The 27,711-nt window shown below is 40.7% G+C and overlaps 1 protein-coding gene across 1 annotated transcript in view; it reads right to left on the bottom strand.

Moving 5' to 3' along the window:
• The window catches only part of PAWR (pro-apoptotic WT1 regulator), an 84,527-nt gene extending 60,563 nt beyond the window's left edge, over positions 1-23,964 (bottom strand). The window contains exons 1-2 of the mRNA XM_037389023.1: positions 23,811-23,964; positions 22,786-23,445 (exon numbers count right to left, since the gene is read on the bottom strand). Of these exons, the coding sequence (XP_037244920.1) occupies positions 22,786-23,289 (504 nt within the window). The 5' untranslated portion in view covers positions 23,290-23,445; positions 23,811-23,964. The remainder of the gene's footprint in view (positions 1-22,785; positions 23,446-23,810) is intronic.
• Between the last annotated feature and the right edge of the window lie 3,747 nt (positions 23,965-27,711).

Here is a 27,711-nt window from a genome sequence, read left to right as displayed (position 1 = left end):
CTGAAATGAGGGAACCAAGTGAACAGGAGGAAAAGAAATTAGAGAGGGTCTATAGAGCAAGAGCACATGAAGAAGGGCTTGTTTAGTCTGCTGAAGAGGAAGTCTAGGAGCAATTTAATAGCAACTAGAACTATCTGAAGGTTAGTTACAAAGATGACAGAGCCAGGCTCGTCTCAGAAGCAGCAGACTATATACCAAAGGGTACAAAATGCATCAACTGCACACTAGGAACAACATTTAATGAGTACAGCACTGGGTCAGGCTACTCAGACAGTGGAGTCTTCGTCCTCGGTGGTATTCAAGCACCAGCAAGACAAAGGCATGGCAGACCTGATCCAGGCCTGCTGAAAGTATTGCTCTGAGACTTCCAAAGGCCCTCTTCAACCAACATTTCTATGCATTTACAAAGCCAGTGGCGTTGTTGTTCTTTTTCATGTGCTGTCCCCCACTTCCCCCCAAAGCAGAAATATCAGGGTCCACCTGGCTTTTATTTTTCTTACATTTAGGCAACACTTGAGATTAATGCTTCCTTCTTGAGAAGGCAAAATGTTCTGTGATTCAAAGATTCTGTGCACAAAGAGGGATTCAGGGACAAATCCAAAGATGCATCCAAAAAAGCATGCAGAAGCAAGCAAGTAATCTGACACATTTAAGAAGAACGTGTAGAAAAGTTCTCCTAAAATATGCAAAGGAAAAGCTTTTAAAACCTGAAGTTCCTGGTTTGAAACAGCCAATTGATACACTACTACTCATTAGGAGAGTGGAGAAAGATGGACTGTTTCAAATGCACACACTTCATCTGAATGAATGTATACTTCTTCCTGTAACATACGCTTTATATGTTACCCACCTCCAAAAAGTGAGCTGCCCTACCGAACAGTTTCTTTACTGCTTAACTGTTACAACTCTTACACTACTGGATACATATAGATATATACATAGCTATATGTATTTTTAAGCCACAACTCATATCACACACTACATGAAAAACACTTTATACTAAGCAAGAAGTTCTGAACACACCAAATCCAATGAAGGTCAGGTTTCACTGGATTTGGAATCATGGATTTGTTATCTCATGATTCATTGAAATCGGATCGAAGCTGACAAACTCCTAGATCTCCTTTGCCTGAATTATTTTCTGATTTTCTTCTGGTGATGCATTCACTTACATTTCCTTCTGTTGCATATTAATTGGCCCTCTTCTTTTCTTGGCCTTCCATTATGGAATTTGTAAGAGCCTTATTACTACTGAAAGCTGTGACTTTCTCGGATATAAGGAAAAGAATGGGACTCATGGGTTAAAAGCTGTAGAGGAAAAACCACCACAAAAGATTACTTTTTACCACTACTTCCCCAATCAAGAAAGAAGTTATCAACTCATGTAGCTGGCAATTCTGCTCATCTTCTAAAGACAAGAGACAACATGATGCTTTTCACATAGATACTCTACAAATCCTATTCTTTGCATACAGCTTCATTATCTTAGTGAGAAGCCAAGGGACACAAAAGTGCAGCCTTTCTTAATTTTGCACAGCACTGAAATAAGTCCAATGAAGGCCATTGGAAAAGGTATACTGGACACAGGAGTTCAGTTGTCTTTCCAGGATACATGAGTAAGACCTAGCTCCATAATTGAACTACAGTAATAATGATTTCACACCCATTTTCCCCCCCCACTCCGATTTTTAAAGGCTGCTTTTCCTAGGTTCCTGAGCAGGAGTTCTCAAGAAAGGTGATACAACTAAAGATAATACAAATATGAACTCTACAAAATTTTGTAAACTGGATTTAGTTTTGTCCACAAAACATATAGTTTATTGAAGCCCTAAAAGTACTTCTCACCATTAAACTAACATTTTTCACAATGATTTGGTGTACAAAAGGCACATTCAGCCAATTGTTATTTTCATTATAAAGTAACTTCTCAAGATGTTTTCCCCAAATATCCCACTTAGGCAGGAAAGGGCTGTGATGAAAACAAATAAACCTGGCATCAATAACAACAGTAAGCAGTAAGTATACTGACTAAGGCAGATCTATGCCAGAAATTAACCAATAGTATGTATTTTCTCAAAATTAGGAACCAAAGACAAAAATAACCAAAATCATTGGCCAAATCATGGAAAGATAAAGCTGGTAAAACCTGTCTTGGGAATTAAGGCTGCCTTCAGTTAAGCTCAAGTCAAAAGAGCACACAGTGCAGCGTATTTTAAACATCTGGAAGTGATGAACCCATTTCTGTCACAGCTCTCTAGCAGCAGGTACAGCACAGTGATTTCCAGCGCATAAGCTTCACAACACCTTTCCCCCTCTCTACTTACTATCAAGGGATGACTATCAATGGACTTTTTAAGGGGACTAACAAGGCAGCTGCCAAGATCCTGAAACTGGTAAGCAGCCAGTGACAATTCCTTCTGCCTCATTACAGGCACATTTAAGTATTCTGTAGCATGAAACTAAAGCTTAAAAAAAAAAAAAAAAAAGTCTCCACTTTGCTTTGTAGTCCTTCTTCCAAATATTTTATAACAGTTCAGTGGGAAATGCTCCTTCTTTTTATTTTTTGTCCAAGTTTTGGTGCTGTTGCTGATGTCACACTAACAACATTAAGTCTCTCCAACAGAGAAGCAAGCTTAAATGTAACGTGACTGTGTGGACTAAATTCCTGACAAGTTCTTGTTGAATCAGCTGATGGCAGCAGTAGACATCTAGCCATATTTTAGCAAGAACTGCCTCAGCCCTAGTGCTATCTTCAAGTCCAATATTCCCTAAAAATCAAGGGATTCAATCCAACTGCTGTGTATAGAATGTTCTGACCAATAATGAAATATTTAGAGGACAGGATTATGTTCTGAACAATAAAAAGAGCCTCCTGGAGATAAATGGCTTTTTATAAAGCTCTTAGAAATAAATCCACCTTTCAAGGACGGTTCTGTCTTTTGAAGAGGATTGGTCTTGAAAGTAAAAAGCATTCCTCTATAAACTCATTACAATTATAAGCAGCAAATGCATCTAAGCAGAAAATAAGCACATTCTTGAAAAGCTTCCCAATTAAAAAAAAAAATAATAATACATTAAACATCCATGATTACCCTTCCATCCATTTATATTGCAGCCTTTTAAAGTTGTTAAAACATTTGAGCAAAAATAAGAGCAACAACAAAAAAAACCAACCAAACAACAGCAAATGTTTATTTTGTTCAAAACCAAACCATTTTGCAACTAATAAACTGATTTTTAATTTAAAAGCAAAATACACACACGCTTTTTTTTATCCCAACACAAGTTCTGTGATCTCTTGTAACACGTTGCCTGTTCTGGGTGAAATGTATTTAAACATGTCCAAAACGTCCCCCTCCCTCTTGCCACACTCCCCCCCCTCCTCCTCACATTTTCAACTAATGCTCTGACATTACTGGCCTCACTAAACTCAATCCTGCAAATTCCTGACATTCATGTCTTCTTAATCTGAAACGTAACTTGAGGAGATGGTTAACATTTGACCTTTGCTCTACCTCAGACATACCTGGAGACAAAAAAAAAAAAAAAAAACGTCAAAGGCATGCACTATGCATTCACAGTCTGAATGTTTTATTTTAAAGTTCCCAGCACACAGTCTTGAAAAACAAAAAAAAAAAAAACAAAAAACCACCAAAAAACTTTAAAAAGTAATTTAATAAAAATTCCCCTAGAAGCATAGTTTTGCATAAACATTATAAACTCATACTAAGAATTAAGATCTAAAGCAATAAATAAGAAATAAATCCCTAGAAGTATACACTGAAGAGTTCATGGTGAATTTAAAAATTAAACAGCTACCATTTTAATGAAAACAGTCAGTTTCATTTAATTAAATTGGATACCGTAGCAGAAAATGAACAACAATAAATCATACATTGATTACAGAAGTAGACACGGTACCTAACAGGCTATTAAAAAAATTAGTTAGAAACAAATTACTAAGACAAATGGAGGATGAGGCTAGGAGACAAATCAGAAGTAAGTGTGCATGTTACTGCTGCAAAAAGGGAAAACCTATCTGCTTGCTCTAAATTAAGCCAAGCAAAGACTCAGAGTTCCCTCTGCACTTTTCTTTCCCCTTTTAGAAGTTTTAAAACTGAACCTAGAATAAAGATTATCCCACCTTTTTATTCACCCTCCTACTTTCCTTCATTACACACGCGCAAAAAGAATAAGGACCTTAGAAGCTTGTTAGATGCCCTGTAAATGAGTTTCTCTCTTTGTTCCCCTCAGCAAGTGGGGTTTTCTATTGTTCTGTTTCAGGAAAAATACTTACTATGAATTAAATCCTCTCAATGATCAATGAGAAATGTACTGCTATCACACATTTTTACCTCAAATGAACTTGTTCAGGCATATAGGCTTCACATCCTTTCTCTTCTTAATTACTAGTGCATACTAGTGCCTCTATCTGGCAGTGCCAGAATTTTGAGGGAAGAAAGGATTGGAATACCAGGGATGAACATGATTCTTTAATAAGCCAGTCTCTCTAGGAGGTAGTCCCCATTTGCTGTTATCTCTATTGGTTTCAGGCATTTTGTTTGTCGTATACTTAAGGCATGACTGAACAGGCCATTTTGAAATTGTTCTTGTTAAATAAAACCTGCAGCTACAACTGACAAAGGGATTGTCCTCTTACAGACATGATGTATGACATATGACACAAAATTTTAATCAAGTACTTAAAAGTAAAAAGTGAAAAATAAAGTGAAATATTTTCTTTTATTTTTAAGAAATTTTCACTTTCACTTAGAATTGCACTTTTCCAATGAACTCTACCAGCAGCTGCTAACTCACGAAAACATGACTAGAACATTCATCATTTTCTCGGAGTAAAATATTTTAAGGTACAGATTTCCAGAATTACAAGGCAAGTAAACTGCAAAAACTGTTTTCAAACAAGCTTCCTCTATATGTATAAAAAGGAGCAGACAGAACACATTATTTAAAGTCGTCTTTGGAAGGACTGCCTGTTCACACAGAAAACATGCCCGCCCTTGTACCCATAGCTGATTCTAAGCCAAGGCACTCCAAATCAGCCGCACTTACTTTGGTTCAAGCCTAGATGTGGAGCCTATTTCAGAGTCATGGCTATATCCATGCACAAACATCTGTGACCTACCACTGAATTCTTCAAGGTTGCCTGGACAGGCTGCTTCCCCCACCTTACCCAGTCCACTCTTGCACACTTCGTTCAGCATATTCCATCCCCCACACCAGTACCATTCCCTCCAAGCTCACTTCTTACACCCTATCATCTACAAAGTACACAGTTTGCTGGCTTACAAATAGTTCATAGAGATGAAGAGAGCTAGAAAAATCTGGTCCGGGGTAAATACCGGATATAAGGCAACATCTCTTATAAACGTTCCCGATGTCAACCACTTTATGTGGTACACAACAAGCTCCTCCTTCCAAGCAATTTCTACAGCTGTGTCCAAACATGAAATTAGCCTTTCCTTCAGCATCATCCAAACGAAAATGAATAACAAACAGGTATTTTGAGCATTGATCAACTAGCAGTTCCCAGTATGACAGCTGAATACTCATTTTAATGTAAAGAGGAAAAACGGCAGTCTCTCCTATGAATGCAAGGCCAATTAGCAAATACATTCCAGGACTCTCCCATCAGGTAGGTACTCCTCTCAAATTTCATCAGTCTCTGTCTACTTTTGTGTTGATGACTAAAAAAATACCTGCTTTTTTAGAATATATCAGTAGTGTTCATGTTCTAAATTCATTATTTTAATATTAATATATCAGCAATATATAAGCTGCACTTAGAAACAAATGAACAATATTTTCATTTATTTCTCAAGCTTTTCTTTAAACACAATCCTAACTAAAAAACCACAGCTCTCACTCTCCCACGATCCTGTGATATTTTAGGAGATTAATTCATGATTTATTAGTCTAGCTTCCTAATAAACAATGTCCAAGTGGAAGAACAATCCCTGAACAAAAGAGGGGGGAAAATGGAGTTCTGAAAGTTGGATAAAGCCATATGATAATGGGAAAAATTCCACTTACAACAGTGGAAAAATATTTTACAGGCCCTACTTCCCTTCTGGTAATCAGTAACTGTTGGTATTGAAAAAATACTAGTCCAACAAGAGGTCCTGGTTCATACAGTCCCTCCGAACTTCAACTGGATTCCTGCTATGCAGAACCAATGACTGTGGCAAACCAACCAAAAAAACTCTCTTTCAGCTTTTGTTTCAGATGTCGTTCAGTACACTAAACTACTCGTTATGTAAAATACTACCAGCCCAGTTTCTCAAATTCATGAGGGAATGAAGAGGTACATTTTAAATACTGGCTCATATAAACATAACCAAGCTAATTTTCTCAATTTAACTTGGATTCATACACATTTATATGAACTAAAATTTTGGTAGCTTGTGTTTTAAGAATGTCTGTAACATGCTTTCAATTTCAGAACCTGTAATTAAAAAAACACTGTATACACAACTTTACTAGAACACACTTTTCTTTCTCCTTTCTCACACTCAAATTCTGCTGCTCTGCTTTCTCTTTGCCATGTGCTCACATCTGGTCTTCCAATACAAGTTTTGTCTGTCACATACTCATTCTGGACATGTTTCTGAAAACTAAGGGAGAACCCAGTCATCTAGTCAGTGCAGACTGAAAGCAGTTAACACTTACTGCAACTCAGTCTGTTTATGTCCAGGATTCTTCAAAAAAAGTTTATCTCAGGGTCAGAATTATGAAGAAACCCAAAAGGCTCTATAAATGCAATCTCATATGCAAGTATAAGCACTGGATACATCATGCATTCAACAGACAAAAAAGAGCAAAAGAAAATTAAGGTAAAATATAACAATGGATGATGCAAAGGAAAATCACATAGGAAAAATTACCAAAAAAGTAAGGGTTTTTTCATGTTAGGTTATTGACTAAAGTCCTGATGTTCTAGCAGAAAAGGAATTTAATCAGTTCTAATCTTCTGTTTCTTCCCTTTATTTACTATGCTAAAAAAACGTATAATGATCAATGAAGACTGTAATGAAGCTGGAAATATGAGCTTGGGCACTTGAACACTTAGTAGCTTTTCATTTGCTTGTTAATAAAATCTATTACAACTGAGGATGACATTCAGATAAATAATCCACTCTTACACCTCTGTTTAATAAGCTGCTTATTATTTATCATGTTAATAAATACTCTAGAGATAGTCCGACCTCTAGTCATAACTGAGAAGAAAATCCACAAAAATGTTTCTTGCAAACTATGTCTACAGTTATCTGTCATTCCTTATCTGCTTTTTTAAATATCAGATTTGTGATCTTTATTGAAGTTCTGTAACATATTAAGGGATAGCCACATCTTCAGTTTATCCTTCAGTTTAGCCTTTTTTGCTTTTTGCTACGACTTCAGTAAATTAAAAAACAAACAAACAAACAAACCAAAACCAGATTTAAAGAAGGTTTTTAAAGGCATATTTTAAAGGGACAGAAACATTTTTAGACAGAACTTTACCATTCCATTTTGCCTAAGTGGTACAAAAGTTGTTCTTTGTAATATCACTGCTTTCAAACTGACAGCTGTGACACAGAAACTGCAGGCACATGAATCAATTCAAAATCTGGGCTCATTTAGAAACATAGCTGTACTTATGCAAGTCCACTAAACACTCTTGGAAGAGGGAAGCAACACTGACATCCAAAGGTCTGAGAATCATGCTTGAACATCACTGCATCACATTTGCATGCCCACACTTCCCAGTACTTCTAGATGAAGCCAGGTTAGGTCAGTGCGATTTATTAACCATAAGCTGGTCAGTGCACGAGAACCATCATGGTACTCCCAAGCTGATCCAAGTGGGATCTCAAAGCAGAAGAACAACAATCCTCAACCTAAACTAATACGCTGTACCAGCTTTTAAAAAGCTGTAGGGATGTCTAAACTCATCATAATGGAATAGGTAATGAATTGATAGCTTACGTTGTAGAGAATTCATGCTTCAGATCTCACTTACTAGTCACTCTGAGTCACCTAGCAGTAAGTGCTGAAAGCTGTAGAACATATAAATACATAAACAACCTCCAAATACAGAACACAAAAAAATTATGAAGAATCAAAGTGAAGCAGAATAGTAGCTGGGAATATTTCATGTGTGCATAAACATTAATAGTCCCATTTCTAATTTATTGGTTTGATTCTCAAACATTCTTACATCTTATAAAAAATGTAGCATGTTATAAGAAGTGGTTTCTAGTGCTGAGCTGCTTAGCAACACCTGCATTCAAATAGCCTCCAGGTAAGTTTAACAAAAACTGATCTGACATCTGACAAGCCCAATTTTTTTCTAATTGAAAGGAAGAAGCAAACCCACAAAATGTTAAAGCACCCATTTATGTGTGCTAAAGAGGACTTGTCAGATAATGGGATGCTCCTCAGTTTCTGCTTCAGGCTAAAAATAACTCCTACCTTTTGCTATAAAAGCCAACTGCCTGAGGTGTCTTTATTTCATGCAAGATAATTATGATGCACATGATATTCAACAGGATACAAGATACCTTTACATGCACTCACTGAACAAGTTTTCTTAATTTTTAAGAGACAGATTTCCCTTTATTTCCCTTTTCACAGAGAATTTAGGGTTTCTATGTCTTTCTAACCATAGGAATTCATTAAAAAGTATGAAGGACTCTGTCCTTTCCCAATACTTTCCGTTAGTAACAAATCAAAAGAGTACAGAAATAGGCTAAAAGAGGAAATTCACAGATGTTTTAGAACTAACTAAACTCTAGCTATGTCATCATTCAGAAGTGTCTGAATGCATGCCCCTAAATTTCTGATTGTCAAGTGCAGGCCCTAATTTAATTGTTAAGTATGCTCAAAGTGCCCAATTCCAACGTACTTCACTGGAATGCTTTATTAGAATATTTACCTCACCAACTATTTAGGTACTTAAATATTCAGCTGTAATTTCCAAACCTGAAAAAATTACTAGATTTCAGACTAGAGTATTTAATACCTTCGTGAGAGAAACGTGGCTTTTTTATGAAAGAGATGCTTCATTAATGTAACAAACTTACACCCAGACTTCCAGCAACATTTTGCCATTGCCCACAGTAGTACAAACTTCCCTAACACCCAGTTCTGTAACATCCTTTAGGGTATGATTGCATGCTGTTCCTGTCTCATTTTTTTTTGTGCCCAGAGCAGAAGCCTACAATTTGGTAGGCTCAAGCATCATGAGCAGAAATGACAGATCTCTAAACTAATAATGTAAGACCCAAACATCCTTTAATCTCTTCTCAGCATACTACAGCAGAAAGTAATGTAATTAAAAAAAAAAAAGCAAGCTTTTTGTAATGAAATACTAATGCAGGGTGTCTCAATTCACCCAATCTTCACCTTTTTTTCTGAAAGGCCAAACTCAAAAGGCTGCTCTCCCAAATTCCTCCGTTCCTCCGGACATTCAGTTTTTAAATCATTCAGCATGTCTCAGCATTTTACAGGTTTGTAGCTTTTGTCCAATTGAAATGACAATGCCATTCAATCATTTGAAGCACAACATTACATTTCATCTTGGAGTTAGTACATTAATTTAAATAGCACTTTTTCACATAAGGATCAGAGAGTTTAATATGAAAGAAAAAAACCGGTATAATGCTAAACTTGGCTGTGTAACACACAAAAGTTAAGTAACTCATTTAGCACAGTTCTGGAACACAACCTGCTGCAGGACCAAGCACTTCTGGTTTCCACTCCACCTCCCACATTCCAAAATACCCAGATCTTTTACTCTAAGCAGGCTTCACTGAAAACTTTCAATAAGTAATTTAAGAAGTTACATCACTATTTACATAAAAGCCTACAGTACTCCAGGGCTGGGGGAAGAAGTGAAAGACAAGCTTTTGACATTTTGTTCTATAGGCAACTAGCAGCTACCAGCTTCAAGAAAAATTACTAATCATTATTGGGTACCTCTGAAAAGATAATAATTACTAAACCAGCATAAAGAACGGAGCAGACAGGCATGGAATCTTCACTGGCTTCCAAGTTACATGTGCTGAAATTTTGTTTCTATACTTTAAAAAAATGTGTGCCGTATGACCTAAAATGAGAAGGCCCAATCGGTTAACTAAGGTATTAGTAAGGTATTGCTAAGCACTGTTGTCTGACTTTGGCAAGTGGCTTGTTGAAAACATGAAAATTGAAGTCATTCCAGATTGAATTTAGTCTACAAAAATTAATAAATCACATCAGCACAAATGAGAAATGCACACACTCTGCATGCATCTCAATGTTATTAACACTCTGGGACACAGACTACAAGCACAACCACTGCCAAACTTAGAACAATTATCTCAAAATACTTTAAAAAACAAAGACTAATAAGGCACTGTCATAGTTCTTGCTTGGCAAAGCATTGCTTAATTGAACAACAATAATACTGAATAATTCCTGCAAAGACAAAAAAAGTGGGTTTGTGGAAGAAATTGAAATTACACTTCATCTCATTGACTAGTCAGTTTGTTGTACCTTGGAAGAATTATTCAGATTAAATTAGTTTTACAAGCAGACTACCAGTTCTTAGAGCTCCTTCTAAATGGCTACTCACAGTACACTGTTGGTTTAAGAGCTTTTTGAAGTTAGGTCCATTTAATAATCTGCTTCAGGGTACCTGAACTTCAATTGGGTCTGAAACCTTGTAATAAAGGTCATCTTTCATAAGCTCAAAACAATCTGAAGAATATATTTATTTTCTTTAATTCAGGAAAAACACATCAAACTGAAAAGCTTCCTATTCCTGGCCAAAAAACCAAATGTTCTTAAAATAAAGGGAGGAGGGGGAGGAAAGTGATTTGGGGGGGGGGATAAGAAAAATTAGCCTAAGTTTTCTACATTTTAATCTAAATAAATAAAAAAAGACCTTAGCATGTAAATATGTACATAAACACTGAAGAGGAAAAAAAAAAACCAACAACTACAAATAACTCATTTCCAATTTGCTACCATGTAATTTAGCATTTGATATTAAAAATTTCTCTACCATTTCCAATTACAGAAGATGTAGGTCAGCTTAATTTCCTTTAGTGCTGCTGGCTTGAAAGAGGAAGCAAAACAAGACAAAAAGCACTATGTAAACAACTAAGAAACTATTTTAAATCAAGAATGAATATTGCACTTGTATATTTTGCCACCACACTAATTATTAGGATCTATCTTCTTAAGTAGCTTTTATTCACATACAATTTGTGAACAAAGAAACCTCAGTCACTCAGCGTATGTACATACAAGCAAAAAAATGTCAACAGCAATCGGAAACAAAGTTTCCCTCTTTCTCTCTCCAGGACAAAATATAGAAATTAAAAGATAAAATATACAAGAAGCATAAACGTCAACATTTTTAAGCTCAATCCAACTGATTATCTGGTAGGGCTTGGATACTTCTAGATGTTATAGCACACAGGTTTCTTAGCTGAATTACTAAACAAGAGACTGGCTTTTATTTAACTAAAGAGGATATTACAGAAGAGCAGGTTTTATAAAAAAACTTGCTGTTTTGCACTGGAAAACCAAATGAGGTTGGTTCAGATAATAATACATTTCTGTTTCCACTGTAAAGGTCTTTAAGAAGATACTTATTTCAAAAGTCTTCCCTTATTACAAATTCTGGTAAACTAAAAGGAGGCTGGTGAGCAAGGTCACCTGAACTCGGCCGCACAAGAACTTGTATAATAAGGATCCAGAATTTCTCATTCAAAGTGGTACAGCAGTCAGGCCCTGCTTCTCACACAAAACAGAAGAGCATACAAAAAATTTCTAAGCCTATCTGGATAAATAACCTACTTCCCAAAGCAAAAATCTTCAAGGGAACCTGGTGGATGTGAATGGATCAGCACAAACCCCCTCATCTTCAGGTATAGTTCCGCAGCTGTTTAAGCCAAGGTTTACATCAGATGAACCACTTTCCTCAACAGATGAGCTACAAAAATCTAGAAGTTCAAATGCTTGTACAGGGTAAGGAAACAAAATTAAATTGGGAAATGCCTCTTAACCATTATGACAGCCCTGCTCTAGAGTAAGTAGTGAATAGGGATTGTGACTTGAGGCTGACAAGATACCACGTTGGATTTTTAGAGGGAAGAGGAGGAAATAATCATAAAAAGATGGCTCACCATATACAAGGGTTCTTAGAAATGTGGACCTCACTTCCCAATGATTTTTTGTATGCTAACAGTTCACACAGGTTCAAGGGGAGACTGAACGAGTACTTGGCAGATAAATTAATTTTTATTTCTATCTAGTTAGTACAGTCATCTGATGCTGCAAGTCTTCAAAATGAAAATTGCCAAGAAGCTAGAAAATTGATTCACAAGAAATAACCCGGTAAGATTTCTACATTCTTTATCTTTACTATGTGTCTGTTTACAGCCATTGTAGGAGCAGGACACTACGCTAGGTGGATCCTTAGTCAGACCCACTATAATCAATCTTATTTTCTTACAGTGTACAAAGAAGAAAAATTAAGCTAGAGCTTTACAAAGCAATTAAATGCACCTTATTTGCACACAGTGGGAAGAGACTGGTCCACATGACCACAGGTTTCAATTGAAATCCCACGTTTCTACAAACGCTAAACTGCATATTGCATGGAAAATAATTCATAAAATACCAGTAACTATATCAGACAAGTAGGACACGCACAGGTTCCTATGACTCCTCAAAAGAATTAGCAAGTTCAGAAGTGCTGAAAGGAAGAACAGTGAAAGACAGGAAATCCCAGTTGCTGCTTGCTTGGCTTCTGCCTACGTCACTGATGTATTTGTCCTGGACACCATATATGCAGACAAACAACAGTTATGCCAACACACTTTTTCTACATCTGAGTAGTGCTGTATGCATTCTGCCCAGCTATCCTGCCTCTGTGCCTCAAATGTCATTACAGCATCTCTTATTTCTGCTGAGTAAAGCATGCCTAGGTTGTTACTCTGCCAAAAAATAAAAACATTCTTTTTCCAGTTGCCCCAGTCAGCCACTCAGAATAGTGCTAGGCTCTTTGCAACAGTGCATGACAGGAGACAATGGACATATATTTAAAGGAGAGAGGTTCTGACCAAAAGAAGGGGAAACACTTCCATTGTAAGGACAGTCAAGCACTGGAAGGGTTGCCCAAAGAGGCTGTGCCATCTTCATCCTTGGGGGTTTTCAAGACCTCACTGGATAAAGTCTTAAGCAACCAGGTTGGATTAAAGACATCCTGAGGTTCCTTCCAACCCTAATTACAGCCAGATTCAATGTCTACACGCAGAAAGCACTCAGTGCTGCCCCAGACTGTGCTTCTACAAGTCTCTCACCCACCAAAAAGTCTCTTAGAGGTTCAAAAAGTTACCTACATAGGCTTCCAATCAAGAAAATTAATGCCATCTCATTGTTGATGAAGTACTGCATAACACACTGTGCAAAACCCATGTCTAGCACATATTTTTGTTTTGTATTTTTGTTTGAACATATGTGAGAGTTGAGAGTTAAGTAAAATTTGCAGCTGACATGGTGTTCTGTTTCTCTGATGGTTTTTTGTTTGTTTGGTATGTTAAGTTTTGGGATTTTTAAGCTTACCTTCACCCAGGGTTACATTCTCCTATTAGGCACCAAAACTGGCTACATCCAAGATGACATGTAACTATTATATGGTAAAACTATACAATAGAGTTGAATATGACATTTGCAGGCCTGGAGTAGGTGGAGACTTAAATGTTCCATCCAGTCCTTCCTTGCAACATGCAAGCAGACTGAATACAGTAAAATCCTGAAATAAAATAAAACCCACAACCCTGATGTTTTAATTTCCCATGACCTTGTGAAGCACAGGAAATAGTCATCCACCTACAGTCCTCCAATTGGAAAGTCTTTAAATACACAACTCCAGCTTAAAAAAAAAAAAAAAGTAGCAGAGAAAATCATACATGAGTTTGCATATATGTAATGAAAGCAAACCAAATAAAGGCATTTTTATTAAATCTGTACAAACTTGTGTGGAACTGAACGCTTACCTGTGACCTTTCCAAAACTCCCCTGTACACTTTGAGTTACACAAGGATTTAGAAAACAATTATGCTCCAGAGATGCAATGAAGTAAGCAGCATGAAAAGTTTGTGCCAATAAATATTTTGCATATCAATTTATATTATCATACTTCATTTAGAGTTGAGGTGGGATTTGTTTTAACCTTTCCTTGTGAAAAAGCAACATATTTTCCACCAGTTCTTACTGGGATATATAGAAACTACATTTTTGATACAGGATTTTTTGTTGTTGTTGTTCTATTACCTTTAAAGTGGCAGAGAAAGATCTGCCTAAACTCAGTTGCCATCAGAGATGCACGAGTACTCAAGCTGCATAAAGAAAAACTGAAATAGGGTAAGATACGGTCATGATTTGAATGGATTTAAGGAGAATGTTTTTTTCCTTCTTTCACATAGGAAGTGGAGATTATTTGTTCTGGGAGGTTTTGTGGTCTGGGGTTTTTTTAGCAGCTTGGTTCTTTTGGAAGTAACACATTGGGATATAGGACAATCAAAGCACAAACAGGCTGCTGGAAAGTTATAATGCAAGCCTGGAGACACCATAAAATAATTCAGAAGGTATCTGGTGGTTTATGAATGACTGCAGAAATTAATCCCTTCATGGTTTTTTCTCTGCTGTATCCTCAATGAAACTCAATGGAGAAGCACTGTGGTTTTTTACAATTTTTTAAATTAAGAATTTATAAAAGTAATTCTCACAAATAAGAAGTTATAATAAAGATAAATAAATCACACACTTTTTAATAAAAATGCCCTCCTCTCCCTTTTTTGAGGGACTGTTCTTCAGCCTATTGAACCTACAGTAGAAAAATAAAAAATTAATTATAGAGTAATTTACTTTTAGCTTTGGAAATTAAGAACTAGGATCAACACAGTTTCAATGTAAATAGTCAAACCAAAGTCAAAATGAGGAAGTCTAAAATGGACAGGCTATAATTTGCTCCTTCTAGTACAGAAACCAACACAAAAGTCTAATTTTATCTTACAATATATTATGAATTTCATCTTTCATTCCAATCATCTTCCTGATATGTTAAATAAATGAGTCTCAGTAATTAGTTCTGAATATTCGGGTTTGGGATAAATCAGGATCCCCAAAGTCATGAAGGCATTTTGAAAACATGACAATTCCAAACGTTGAGGTTTTAGAAGCAGCAGCTTTGGAGTGCTTCTCCATTTTATCCTTTCATTTTTTTCAGCCTTTGGGGTTTACTCATGAAGTCATTATTTCCTCCTCAGCTATGAATATTAGAACTTACTTTTGAAAACACTATTACAAATACCCAAGACTGCTATTTAATCCCATTACCTTCAGAAGATAGTTCTAAATAAGTGTTACAAGAGATGAGACAGCAAAGGCTGGTTCAACTGGAAAATTAAGCCAAGGCACCAACTCGTTCATGATTCAGGGTAGTTTCATTAAAATATTATAAAGTTTTGGGGGTTTATAATATGTTTTAAGTGTTAAATAGTTAAATATCAAAATACCACAAGTTTTCAACAGAAAATCTATTTTAGTATTACTCCAAAGTATTCATCTACCTCTGACAATACAACAACAATGGACTGACTTCTTGCGTCTTTCAAACTACTTATTCTTTTGTCCTGCTGCCTTGGAAAAAGCAATTCTCCAGCACTTTCACTACCAAAAAGAAACCAGAAAACCCTAAAGAATATCTCTCACACAGACGATTTTAACAATTCAGCTATATTAGTGTACACAGCTTCTTATATTAGGATTTTCTGCACCAGCAGCAATGCCAGAAACTTTTGACGTTTCCTTCAAAAATGAAGAAGGGCCTTTGACTTGGTCTCCCTGTAGCACCCTTAAAACCAAACTGGTTAAATACGGCCCACAGAAGTGTACTATTAGGTTGTGGAATACTGGCTGCATCTTCAGGCTCAAAAGGTTGAAATCAATATTGTAAATTTCCACTGGCAGCCAGCCACGTAAGTGGCTTTGCTCAGGGGCTGATATTAGCGCCAATAATATGCAACACCTTTATTAACAACCTGAACAATGGGATGGAAGCTACTCCAAGTTTGTGGCTGACACCAAACCGGTAGGGACTGGTTAAGAGGCTGGAAGGCAGAGCTGCTATTTATACCAGCCTCAACAGGCTGAATATATTCAAAACTTCACTAGGCAAGACCCTAAGCAATCTGATCAAAACTGGTCCCACTTTGAGCAGGAGATTGGACCAGATAACTTTTTCAGAGATCCCTTTCAATCTGTGTTACTGTTATGATTCTGTGTCTATTACAATGTGACGTATTATACACCAATGCTGAAAAGTCTTTAGTAGCCAGCTTTAAACATGTGATAGGACCCAGGGCAGGTTGTCTTATGATGAAGCAATATTATTATTCATATTTAGAATGAGTTTAAATCTCTTGAAATTAAATTATTATTTTCACATTTATATGCCTGAACTGCTAGTTTTAAGTAGCCAAAGCAGCAGGTTTCTTTTTGATTTGTAGGAAACCATCAACCTACCATTTAAGTGAAGCATTTTGAATTTGAGGATCAGACAAAGGCATTTTTATAAAACAACAACAATTAAATATATTCAGAGAAATTACTTGTTACAGCAAAACTACATACAAATTTTGGGAAATAAATGACAGATAAGTCATTTTTAGCAATACTTAGCAGTGTGTTCACTTCAGTGAAATAAGTGGTCACACCAACACTTTCTTCCCTATGCTTTTCGGCGAGACTGAGGTCACCTCATTTCCACTGGAAAGACGCTTCAAATATTTATTTCAGTGTAAAAATAGACAAATGTACAGCTGACAGGCTGTTTCTACTCTTTACCCTACAATACATTTTCTTCCAGATTATCTAGTCTTTTAAGTAGGCTTTAGGAACAAATAACAATGGGACAGACAGTGTCTCAGCCTTAAGTACTAGAGAAATAGCCTAGAAAGTACACAAAGAGATATTTATCTTCAGCCAACCAACACACATGTTTATTTGGGGTTACTGGCTACATGACAGACTGGCAAGAAAAGGCAGTAACTGGCAAGGCTGAACATTAACAAGCTTTAAACCACCAATTACAACCTAAACTAAATACCTTTCTACTTGCTGTAGAACTCAGTACTCAACAGAAGAGGAAATACTTTACTTACATTGCATTTATTTTCCACCTAGCAACTCTATCATTTCAGATGATTCACTCTCAAAAAAGAAGAGTGAAAAAAACCTATAAGGTAATGTTTTCCAATTATACCTAACTATTAAAAGATCATTTTAAAAACCAACTTTCCCAAAACTGCATTTAGAGATAAATGCAAAGTCAAAAGAATTAGAGGGGAAATTAATGGCTTCTGATACTTTTCCATCACTATCCTTCCCATTGCAGTAGGAACAAGTGCTGGAATTAAAAAGATCTAAGTATGTAAAAGAATAAGTTCTTTCTGGTAGAGTCCTGTGGATTCCAGCTGTAGGTACTGGTCTACAATCTGTTTCTCTACAAAAACAGCCTTATTAAATTCAGCAAGAACAAAGGGAACCATATCACGTCTTGAGGAGAAATTACACAACTTCCATGTATCTCTTTCTTTGGAAAACTACTGCACTGCCCAGCCTTATTCCAGAGCAACATTATCCTAGCACACAAGAGAGCCCAGGTTTGGAAGATGCACATGCAGTGGTTTAGAAGCTGCTACAAGGATTCCTGAATCGAAAACTTTCCAGACTTCTAATTTTTTTTATGTCATTTATTTGACCAAATAACTCCCCTTACCTAGCTAAGGTCAGGATACTAAAGCATACTCTTAAACACAAAAAAAAACCCCAAATAACAACAACAAAAAAGGAGGGGGGATATAAGCTTATTATGTGCTAAAAAAAGATGGAAAGAAAAGGAGAAAAGAATATACCCTTAGGACAGGTATTACCCAGAGGCTTGGTCAAAATCAGAATTCACAAAGGCATCAACAGCAAAACAGTGAATGTAAACACTCTCAATAAAATCCTTTTGTCAGAATCTGAAAAGGCTTGTATTGCTTCCATTACCCTGCTATATCTGAAGGAAGGACGGACCATAAATGGAACCATAATAAGACAAATGTGTTCACTAGACAAAGCAAGCAGGAGGATGGCCTAACATACCACAAATGGTCATCCAGGTCAAATAAACATGACTTTCAGACTTCCACCATACCATGCAGAGGCATTTGTGTTAAGGGTATCATGGTCAGAAATAGAGGCTTTTTTCCAGCACTTCGAACAAACACTGAAACTTCTTTTTCCCCAACATATGCAAAAAGCAGCAAGTTGTTTTAAAGGAATGCACAGAGATGTTAGGCAATGAAAACACCCATTAATATGAAGAGATGGCTAGAACTGCTCTTCCATTTAACTTGATCCTTAGGTAGGGCAGGACTAAGAAAGGTACTGCTGAAGGCAAAGTTCTGGTCAAGAGTCCAACAGCTAGTACAGGATTTAACCCCTCTCTCTAGATTCTAGCCATTCAGAGAAGGATTTCAATTCCTTTACAACATATCCAGTAACTGCTACGCTTGACACATTTGGCATTTAAACTTTCCTTAAGTTTTTCCAACTGGAACGCAGCAACTTTCTGCCAGTCTACACAACTCGGCATGCTGGACTACTCTAGTAGGTGGAACTCTCCTTCCCCACAAAGAGCTCATTGCTCCCTGCTTGCTTAGAATCTGTTGTTCAGTGTTGACACCAACCAAGCATCACATATTCAGTGCCTTCTCAAGAGGCAGGCAAGACACGTGGCAGGAAGCCAACCACATGGTTTCAAGAAGTTATACTCTTATTGTTGTTAATAAGATGACAAGAGACGAACACAGACTGGCTGAACATCTATGCTGATTCCACATTTGAATCATTTCTACCTCTTACTCTATTAGTACCTCTAGTATTTCCCACGAACAAGTCAGGAGATTGTTCTGTCTTGAATCTGGCAACTTCACATGCAAAACACACAGATCCGAGTTCTTTATACCTTTTTAAATCATTCATCACCCTGTTATTAACAGAAGAACACTTCTGAATTTAGATGACTTCCACCTGGTTAGGTGAAAATGTAAACTTTGTCTATAAGCACACATTAAATAAAACACAGCTATCTAACTGTCCTTCCTAGATGGGCCAAGACTGTGATTATATATACAGCTTTTTTAACAGGGTAACCACAAAAACAGTTCTTATTCTCCTGGTTGGGGGTCAGAAGGAAAAAAAAAACCCAAATCCAAACCAAAATCAAACAACCTTACCCACACAGCTATGCCAGCAGAATCCTCCAGTGTAAACAGTTACAAAAGTAAAGCTGCACTTTCACCACTGCAGCTTGTTTTGCTTGGAGCAGGACAGAAGAATTACTATAACAAGGCAAAACACATAACTCCCATCCTATATGTGGGTCCTCAGAAAGCACTGTCACTGTAGCATAACAAGAACTCTTCAGTGTTTCTTGGATAGATACTAGCACAGCTGTAAAGTTTTTGTAACATTTTTCTCATTAACACCTGCCTCAAGTAAATACCCATAACATCAGAAGCACTTGCTAACATAGCTAAAAATGGTTACAAAGCTTAACAGTTCGAAAAGGAAGCTTGGGTGATAATTACACACAATTTAGTTGCCTTGCACAACCTGAACAACTGTTAGGAGGCAACCCAAATCCCACAGTACTTAATATTTAGAATGAAGTCAACTTTCAAGATTCAACAAGCTATCAAGAAACTACTTTACAAACACTAAAAAGGAAAAAAGCTGCAAGTATTTCAGATGCCATTTTCAAAAGTCACCATTACTTAGATAAGCACTAGTGATGAGAAGATAAAAAACAGTCTTTACTTCTATCACAATGGCCTCCAAATACACTGTTGCCACTTCTCCCAACTTGTCATCATCTCTTTTCACAGTACCCCTATGGTTTCTGTCCTCCTCTGACTTCAATGCAGGAATACATTTAAGACACAGAACTGTTTAGGATCTAGCTCTATTACCTTCCTATTGAAGAGAAATCAATCATTAACAAATAATGATCCGCTAACATTTTTCATGTCTATTCAAGGTAACTGAGACAACACAAAGTTTTACTTTCCTTATTCCACCACCTTTCATATCATTAAATTCTCCAGCTGCACCGCAGCTGGAATTACATCCTACTTTTTTAGGATAACACCTGTTTTTGTATTCCATTTTGGACAGAGAAGCTTCTAAGCACTACATATCTTCTGTGAGTGCATTTTGTCAACAGTTACCCATTTTGATTTCAGAGTATCAGAATCTCCTCTTATCGTTCTCCACTACTGGCATGCTGACTGTAAAAAGGAGATATTTAGCATAAAATGTCTACTCCATTCTAGAGAAAGACTATCCTCTTGAAAAACAAGACAATAAAACACACAGTAAAGCTCTAAAAGAACATCTCTTCACAAATTTCAGAACATACACCATGCATTACTACAAGTATTAAGTGGTTAAATTCAGCACATACTACTATGAAGCCACTATTGTATAACATGACAAAGCTACGCCTAGCATCTAATGAGAAAGACTGCAAGAAACCGGAGTGTCGTAGGTTATTCCAACAAGTCATCATGTACACTGCAGCTGCCTTTAGTCTGAGAACTTCAACTGACCATGTTGAATATTTTCTCATGAACAAATAGATAAACGCAAAACATTCCCTGGTAAGTAGCAACTCACATTTGACAGTGGAGACAGTTTTTGAAGCTGTCCACCACCAGGAATGATCTAGTGTTCCCTAGTTAAACAATTCTTAGGAATTCTTAGTGAAAAACTGGGAAGAGATAGCTTTGCATAAGTATGTGCCAGTCAAAAATTCAACACATATTACTACTAAGTTTCCCTAATAATACCTTATATGACAAGTATCTACATTTACTAAAATTTGACTATGAAAATGTGATAGAATATTTAATCACTAGTTACAGAAGTAATGAATACAAAGGTACAAGAAGTTTCCAGTAAGTGCCAACCCATGGTGACAGCTAGCAAAGTTATCAGGCCCTCAAAGATACAGGAACAGGCAAGAACTTGCTTCTCAATGCCTAAATGTTAACCTTAATAAATAAACCACCCTTAACAACGCAGCAAAAACTACAGTAACAAATTCACACATAAGATTCTAATGGCTGCTGCGCAAGGAATGTGTTTTCCTGGAAAGCAAATAATATTTTGAGCAATACTTAAACAAAACAAACAAAAACCCCAACCGCCACCAAACCCACTGAACCCCAAACCACACCACCCAAGAGCTACTGAAGGAACACTGGTTTAGAAAACTAGTTCAAAGAACTAGGACGCTAGTCTCAAAGAACAAAAAGAAATCCACCACCCAAAACCAACCAAACAAAAAAGACGATAACTGGTGATGGGGCATACAGCAGAGACCCCTAAAATACTATGTTGTACAATGCTTGCTGCAATGCGCAAAAAAACACTATGAAGTGGGCTGTGACTAGTTTACTTAGGAAAGTAAAGACACAGCATTTTAACAGTTCCTAAAGAAGCACAGGGGGCAGGCTTTCAGGGGACTTTGTATACAACAAACTAGCCACAGCCTAGGAAGCTTGCACGCTCTGAATCCAAAAAATTAAAGAACTCGCACTCCTCACTGTCCAAAGCAAGAATATTAAAGACCTATGCCAAAACACTTCACCTCAAACTAAAGACTATGCAAGTTATTATTCACAAAACCCACAATTATAAAGATTTCTACTGTTCCTAAAACTCATTCCTCACCTTGCAACACCTTCTCACATGAAAGCGCCTGCTGTGAAAATGCCTAGGATTAGTGTCTTCAGGTATGAAGAACATTACTTCATCTTCTGTTGCTTTAGAAACAAAGACCTTATCTTCCAGTGTTATTTTAATGATCTAGAATGTTAACCATAACCAATTTTTTCTACAGCAATGACGGTCATCGTTATTAGTGCAAAATTGTAGACTAAAACCAGGCTGTGTTCAAAGTTTCCTGTGGCCTTTCTTCTTAACTGCAAAAAAACGCTAAAAACTTAGTTATCATTCTTTTGAATTCCTCTAGGAGTATGATAAATCAATGCCAGATTTTTATACTAGTAGCAAACCACAGAGGACAGTGGTGTTGGCTGATAAAAATATCTTCCTCTGCCTGCAAAAAAATGTTCTTCAAACCACCACATTTTTTCCAGAGCAGGAAATTCCTTTGGGTTCCAAACCGAGTAATATTTACACCTGAACATCTATTCAGAGCTGATAAATCAGTTTGCTTTCATTGCTATTGTTTTGACGATACTTTTAACAGGCACGTGTCTCGGTCTGATCCTCCAAGAGCCCTAGAACTTAACCTCTGCCAAGGCGAAGACATAAAAAATAAAAAAAAGTCACAGGTCGTGACAGGTCTAATTTAGTCAGCATAAACGGCACCTCCTCTGCGGGGATGCCGCACCGTACCGACCGCCGCACGCCCCTCCGACGGCTTTTCCACGCGGCGCAGGCGGCCGGCTTCACGGCCGCGGCCGGCCCGCCAGCAGCCCCGGCAGGGCCGAGGGGGCGCCCCGCAGCGCAGCACGGTGCGCCGCGCCGCCGCCCCCCCGCCCGCCCCGGGCGCCCCCAGCCCCGCGGACGCGCCCCGGCCGGCAGCGCTCCCGGCGCCCCAGCGGCGGCTCAGGTGCGGCGGCGGCCGCGCCCCCCCCGCCGCGGGCTCACCTCGGCGGCCGGGATGTTCACCACACCTGTCGACCTCCGCTTCTCCCTCAGCTTCCTCTTCTCGATCTGCCCCTTCCCCTTCCTGGCGCTGGGCCCCGAGCTCTTTCCCTTGGCGGCCAGCTTCTCCTCGCCTTCGGGGGAGCCCGGCGCGGCGGCGGGAGGCGGCTTGGCGGCAGGCTCGGCCGCCCGGACCCCGGCGAGGGCCGGCGGCGGCTCCTTGGCGGGGCCGGACCGGGCCAAGGCGGCGCTGGCGAGGCTGACGCAGTTGACGGCCCCGCCGGCGGGGGGCGCCGCGCGGTCGGGCGGGGCGGGCGGGCCGCCGGGCAGCAGGTTGTTGTTCAGCTCGGCGGAGGAGGCGCCCCCCGCCGGCCTGGCCTCCCCGCCGGCGGCGGCCCCCGGGGCCGGCGGCGCCTGCTTCGCCCGCATCTTCTCCCGCTTTGCTTTCCACTCCTCCAGAAAGTCCGTGGTGCTGCCCCCGGCGCTGCGGTAGCCGCCAGTCGCCATGTTCCCAGCGGGCTGGACGGCGAGAGCGCCCCCCACCAGCACCTCAGCCGCCGCCCGCCCTGAGGCGGCTCTGCTGCCGCCCGGAGAGGAGAGGTCCCGGCGGGGCGGGCGGGAGAGACGGGGGCGGGGAGAGAGACGCGGAGAAGCACAAACACCCTGGAGAGAAACAAAAGGGGAGATGTGAACCGTCCCGCAGCGCTGCCCGTCCTCGTCCCGCCGCCCCGCCAACTCTCCAGCGAGCTCCCCGGCGCCCGGGGACGGGTCTCCATCACCGCCCGCCCTCGCCCGCCGGGCTCCCGCGACTCGGACCGCGGCGCCCGACCCTGGCCGCAGCACCCGGCGCCCGCCGGGGCTCCCCTCACCCCTCGGCGCGGGGCCGCCCGGAGCTGCCCGCCTCCCCCGCTCGCCGCCGCCCCGGCGCTCGCCCGCCCGCCCGCCGCAGCCGCGACCGCGACGACCGCAAAGCGCCGTCGCTCGCCGCCGGGGCCGCAGCGTGTGCCATCCCCCCGACGCCCGCTTGCCTGCCGGGGGACCGTGTTCCCGCGCGGGGCGGGGCGGGGCGGAGGCGGCCGCCGCTCACCTCCCGCCCGGCGGGGCCGCGCTCGGGCGCTCCCCAGCGCCGGCGGCACCAGGTGAGCGGCACCGCCTCCCGCCCTCCCGGAAGGAGCGGCGCGGCCCCGGGGCTTCCCGAGCTCCCTCCCCTTTCCCCACAGCAGCGCGGACGGAGCCGAAGCCAAGGCGGAAACTGCCGAGATGGCCTCAACAATGGGGTGAGGGCGGGGAGGCCCCGCCCGGACCGGTGCGCTGATCGCCGCGGCCTGACCGCGCTGGGTGCCGGCCCGTCGCGGGGCCCCGCCACCTGCCCCGGGCAGCCCCGGCACGGGCGGGGACACGGGCCCCGCGGCTCCCGACGGGCGGCAACTCTGGCGGGGGAGGGGCGTGGGGCGCCACGGCCCCGTGAGGAGCGGAGCCGAGCGGGATGCCGCCGCTGCCCGGCCGCCCGCCTCAGGCCGCGCTCCCGCCTCACGGGCGGCTTCGGCGGGCGGGGGCTGCCAGAGCCCAGCCGCCAGGGGCCGGAGGCGGCGGTCTGGTGTCCCGCGGCCACGGGGTGCTCTGCCGAGCGCGCCCCGCACCTGCCGGCAAGCCCCCGGTGAGGGGCTGCGGGGCCCGCCTGCCCTACCGGCGTGGGGCCGCCTGGGCGCGGGGCAGGTGCGGGCCGGCCCTCGGGCGTGCGGCCTCCCGGCACCGCCGGCGGCTGCCACCCGCGAGCGAGGTGAGCGGCCGCGTGTCCAGCCCGGCTGGGGCAGCCCGTGGCTGCGGCTGTCGTTAGGGAGACGCTGCGCTGGAGGCAGAAGCGCCGGTTTGGCCTGAAAACGCGGTGACTGCCGCTGCTGTCGCTTCGGCCTTTAATGGGGTCGGTGCACCGTGGGACGCGCCGGCAGTTGATTGCTCCCGCAGCACAACCACGGCCTCTGGTCCGCTCCTCCCCGGCGGGCTGCCCGCAGTCAGGCAGCGGAGCCTGCTCCCGCCGGCGCAGGCTTGGGGATGAGCCTGTGCCACCGTGGTGTTGGAAGCAACGAGGATGGCAAGGGGTTTCCTCCACCAGTCACGCTGCAAGGGCTTGAAAGACATCTCATTTATAAATAAAACAGCCGTCGGTGAGGAAACCAAACTGGGCTAAATATTAGGAAAAACGAACTGGCAGGGAATGTGATGGGAGTATGTACTATACGTTAAACAGTTTGCTTAGGTGATCAAGTGGCTAAACTTGCGCAGAAGCAGTTTTTTTGGTTTGGCTGAATTCACTGTGTCTTAATAGCACCCTGCAAATGGTTCGCGGGATTTTTGGAAATCACTGCTTTCGGTAGATTTCTGTCTTGCATAATCCCGCTTTATAAACGGTATGCTGAGGGAAATGGAGGAGTGCGTTAGTGCTACCTTTCCAGCTGGCTCAGGGCAAGATACAGGCTTAGGTTAGAGTCGGAGGAAATCCATATAGACTTGGCTTACATGGCTGGGAGCACATTCTCACCTTTTCATCTTTTTTCTCTCTTTCAGTTTCAGTCCTGAATTTGTCCACCTGGTTAATAAAGTGTTTAGGACTTCAGAATATAAACTTTGCAGAAGCTTTTGGATTCTTTTTACAGAAAAAAAAATGCTACAAATATAGATAAAATATATTAGCAAAATGGGGCTCCAGATATCTGGCACTAGGCTCTCTGCACCCCTCGGTATAGAAAACAGGCTTAGTCCATGTATCCGCTTTCACCTTTAGTAGGTCTCTACCCCGTTCTCTTCCATAGCAGTGGGCACAGTGTCACCCTACCAATCTTCTCTGTCATTCTGGTGATTTCATTTACTTGGACTTGACTCATACCTGATTTCTGCTGTGGTTTGGGTGTAGGGTTTTTTGGGTACAGTATTTTGTTTTGAAGGGGTGTTTAAATTTTGTATATAGAGAAGTTAAGGTATCAGGGTCCTCAGTACAGGTGAAAGATCTTATCTTCCAGTCTAAGGGAAAATCCCAAAGCAAAACAGGCTAGTTGTTGTGCGTTATGCTGGAAAGCTGTAAATAGGCAGAAAAGTAGATGGTGAAAACGTAGTTCTGTACTAGCTCTACTCTTTAATACTCAGCAATGAAAAACTACTAAAGTTGTTTATATTTCTATTTGCAGATCAAGTGCTAAACAAAAAGTTAACTTTATAAAAGTTTTGACTAAGCACTTTCCTGAAAAATTTACCTGCACTCTTAAGAGGTTTTAAGTCAGAATACTACTTGATTGTATTTTTAGAAAACAGTTTAGAAAAAGGATCCTTCATGTGAATTCTTGGCTTTCCCATTCTGTCATTTCTTCCCTTTTACACAATGAAGAGCTTTTCTTGAGAGAATCATGTAACTGTGACAATACGAGTATTTCACTCCTCACTGTTACACCCCATGAGCAGCACAGCTGGCCAAAAAAATGAGGTTTTACTCATTTACATAAGAGTCAGATGAGAAAGTCATTACTTAGAGTATGTTGTGTATATGGAGACATACAGCAATGTATTTTAGGTCTTGGGATAGCCTGGGTTCTCCATTACTCCAGGTCTCCCAGCTGTGCCCTGGGCCCCTCCCTGTGGCAGTCCTTACCAACTAGCAAGGTTGTGCTCACTCCACATCTTATCTGCCCACCTTTCTTACCTGGAGGAGGTACCGTTGCCAGGCTTTAGCTGCATCTACCATTGCAGTGGATATTTTTTTCTCTAATCTATAAAAAACATTGTGGGGGTTTTTTAGTGTAAAAAAGGCTTTGTGTTCCTTACAGTCTGTTATATATTAACAGAAGTTATGTTGTGGTGAGTGAGGTTGGGCTTAAGTGCCCAATACAAAAATGCTGACTGTCAGATGTTTGCATCTCAATAAGGTTGTCTGTGCTGGAGAGCTTTCAGGGATAAAGTCCCCAAATAGTTTTAAGTATCACACTGCATGTTTTCCTCTGCTCCAATGCAGAACAGCTTAATAGCTTGCAAACATTTTTAGAACAGCACTTTTTTTCTTACTGAAAAGATCTTCAGGATATTTTTAAGGCCTAGAAATGCAATTCATTTTATTGGCTATGTTTTAAGCTGGCATAATGACAAGGGTCCCTAAGCTTTAAGATACCATTTTTTATATATTCAGCATTATGGAATGAGACTCTTCCTTAGAGGTACATTACCACTGGGATTGAATAGGATAATCTTGATCTCCTTTGCCAGGCAAAGACCAAATGCTTCGGTTTTCAATTCAGAATAAAAACCATCATTTATTCTTAAAATCTTGAGGGAATGAAGTGCTTTTTGGGGTTGGGCAGTTCAAAGGTGGTTCCTTTGTAAAGGGTTGCAAGTTGTTTAAGATTTTTGTAATTTCTTCTAGAGATTCAACCAAATTATCCAACCTTATTAAGGTTCTGCATACAGATTTATCTGAGCCATAATCTTTTCTGAAGTGGCAGTTTTCAAGGGCTGGAAAATTAAATAGTGAACACAACATATTATTGGCTGGGGAAATTCAGGACAACATCCAAATTCCTTCCCAATGTCTGTTTGCATCTTACTGTCATGCTCTGAGCTTAGCGAATATTTGTTATACCCACTGGTGCTGGTATGCTCCCCACTGAAACATTCTTCCCTCTCAGCCTCTTCAGCATCTCTGGAAGCTCTCCCCAGAGCCTCTGTTAACATGACTTTATTTGCCTGCGTCTTTCTCAAACACACATACTCTTCCTTCTGCTCTGGACTTCACCCCGCCTCTGCCTGTATTACTTGAACTTCCATGAAACTGTTTCATTTAGTGCACCTATCTACCGCTTCTCATATCTGATCCCCTTTGAAGTCCATTCCATCAGTATTCTTCATGTTTCGTCTCCCAATAGACTTTTTCAGTGACATACTTGTTCC

Source organism: Falco rusticolus, chromosome 5 (assembly GCF_015220075.1).
Source record: "Falco rusticolus isolate bFalRus1 chromosome 5, bFalRus1.pri, whole genome shotgun sequence".
NCBI classification, from domain to species: domain Eukaryota; kingdom Metazoa; phylum Chordata; class Aves; order Falconiformes; family Falconidae; genus Falco; species Falco rusticolus.
The sequence above is the reverse complement of the archived record's forward strand: the minus strand, read 5'-3'. Positions and strand labels throughout refer to the sequence as shown.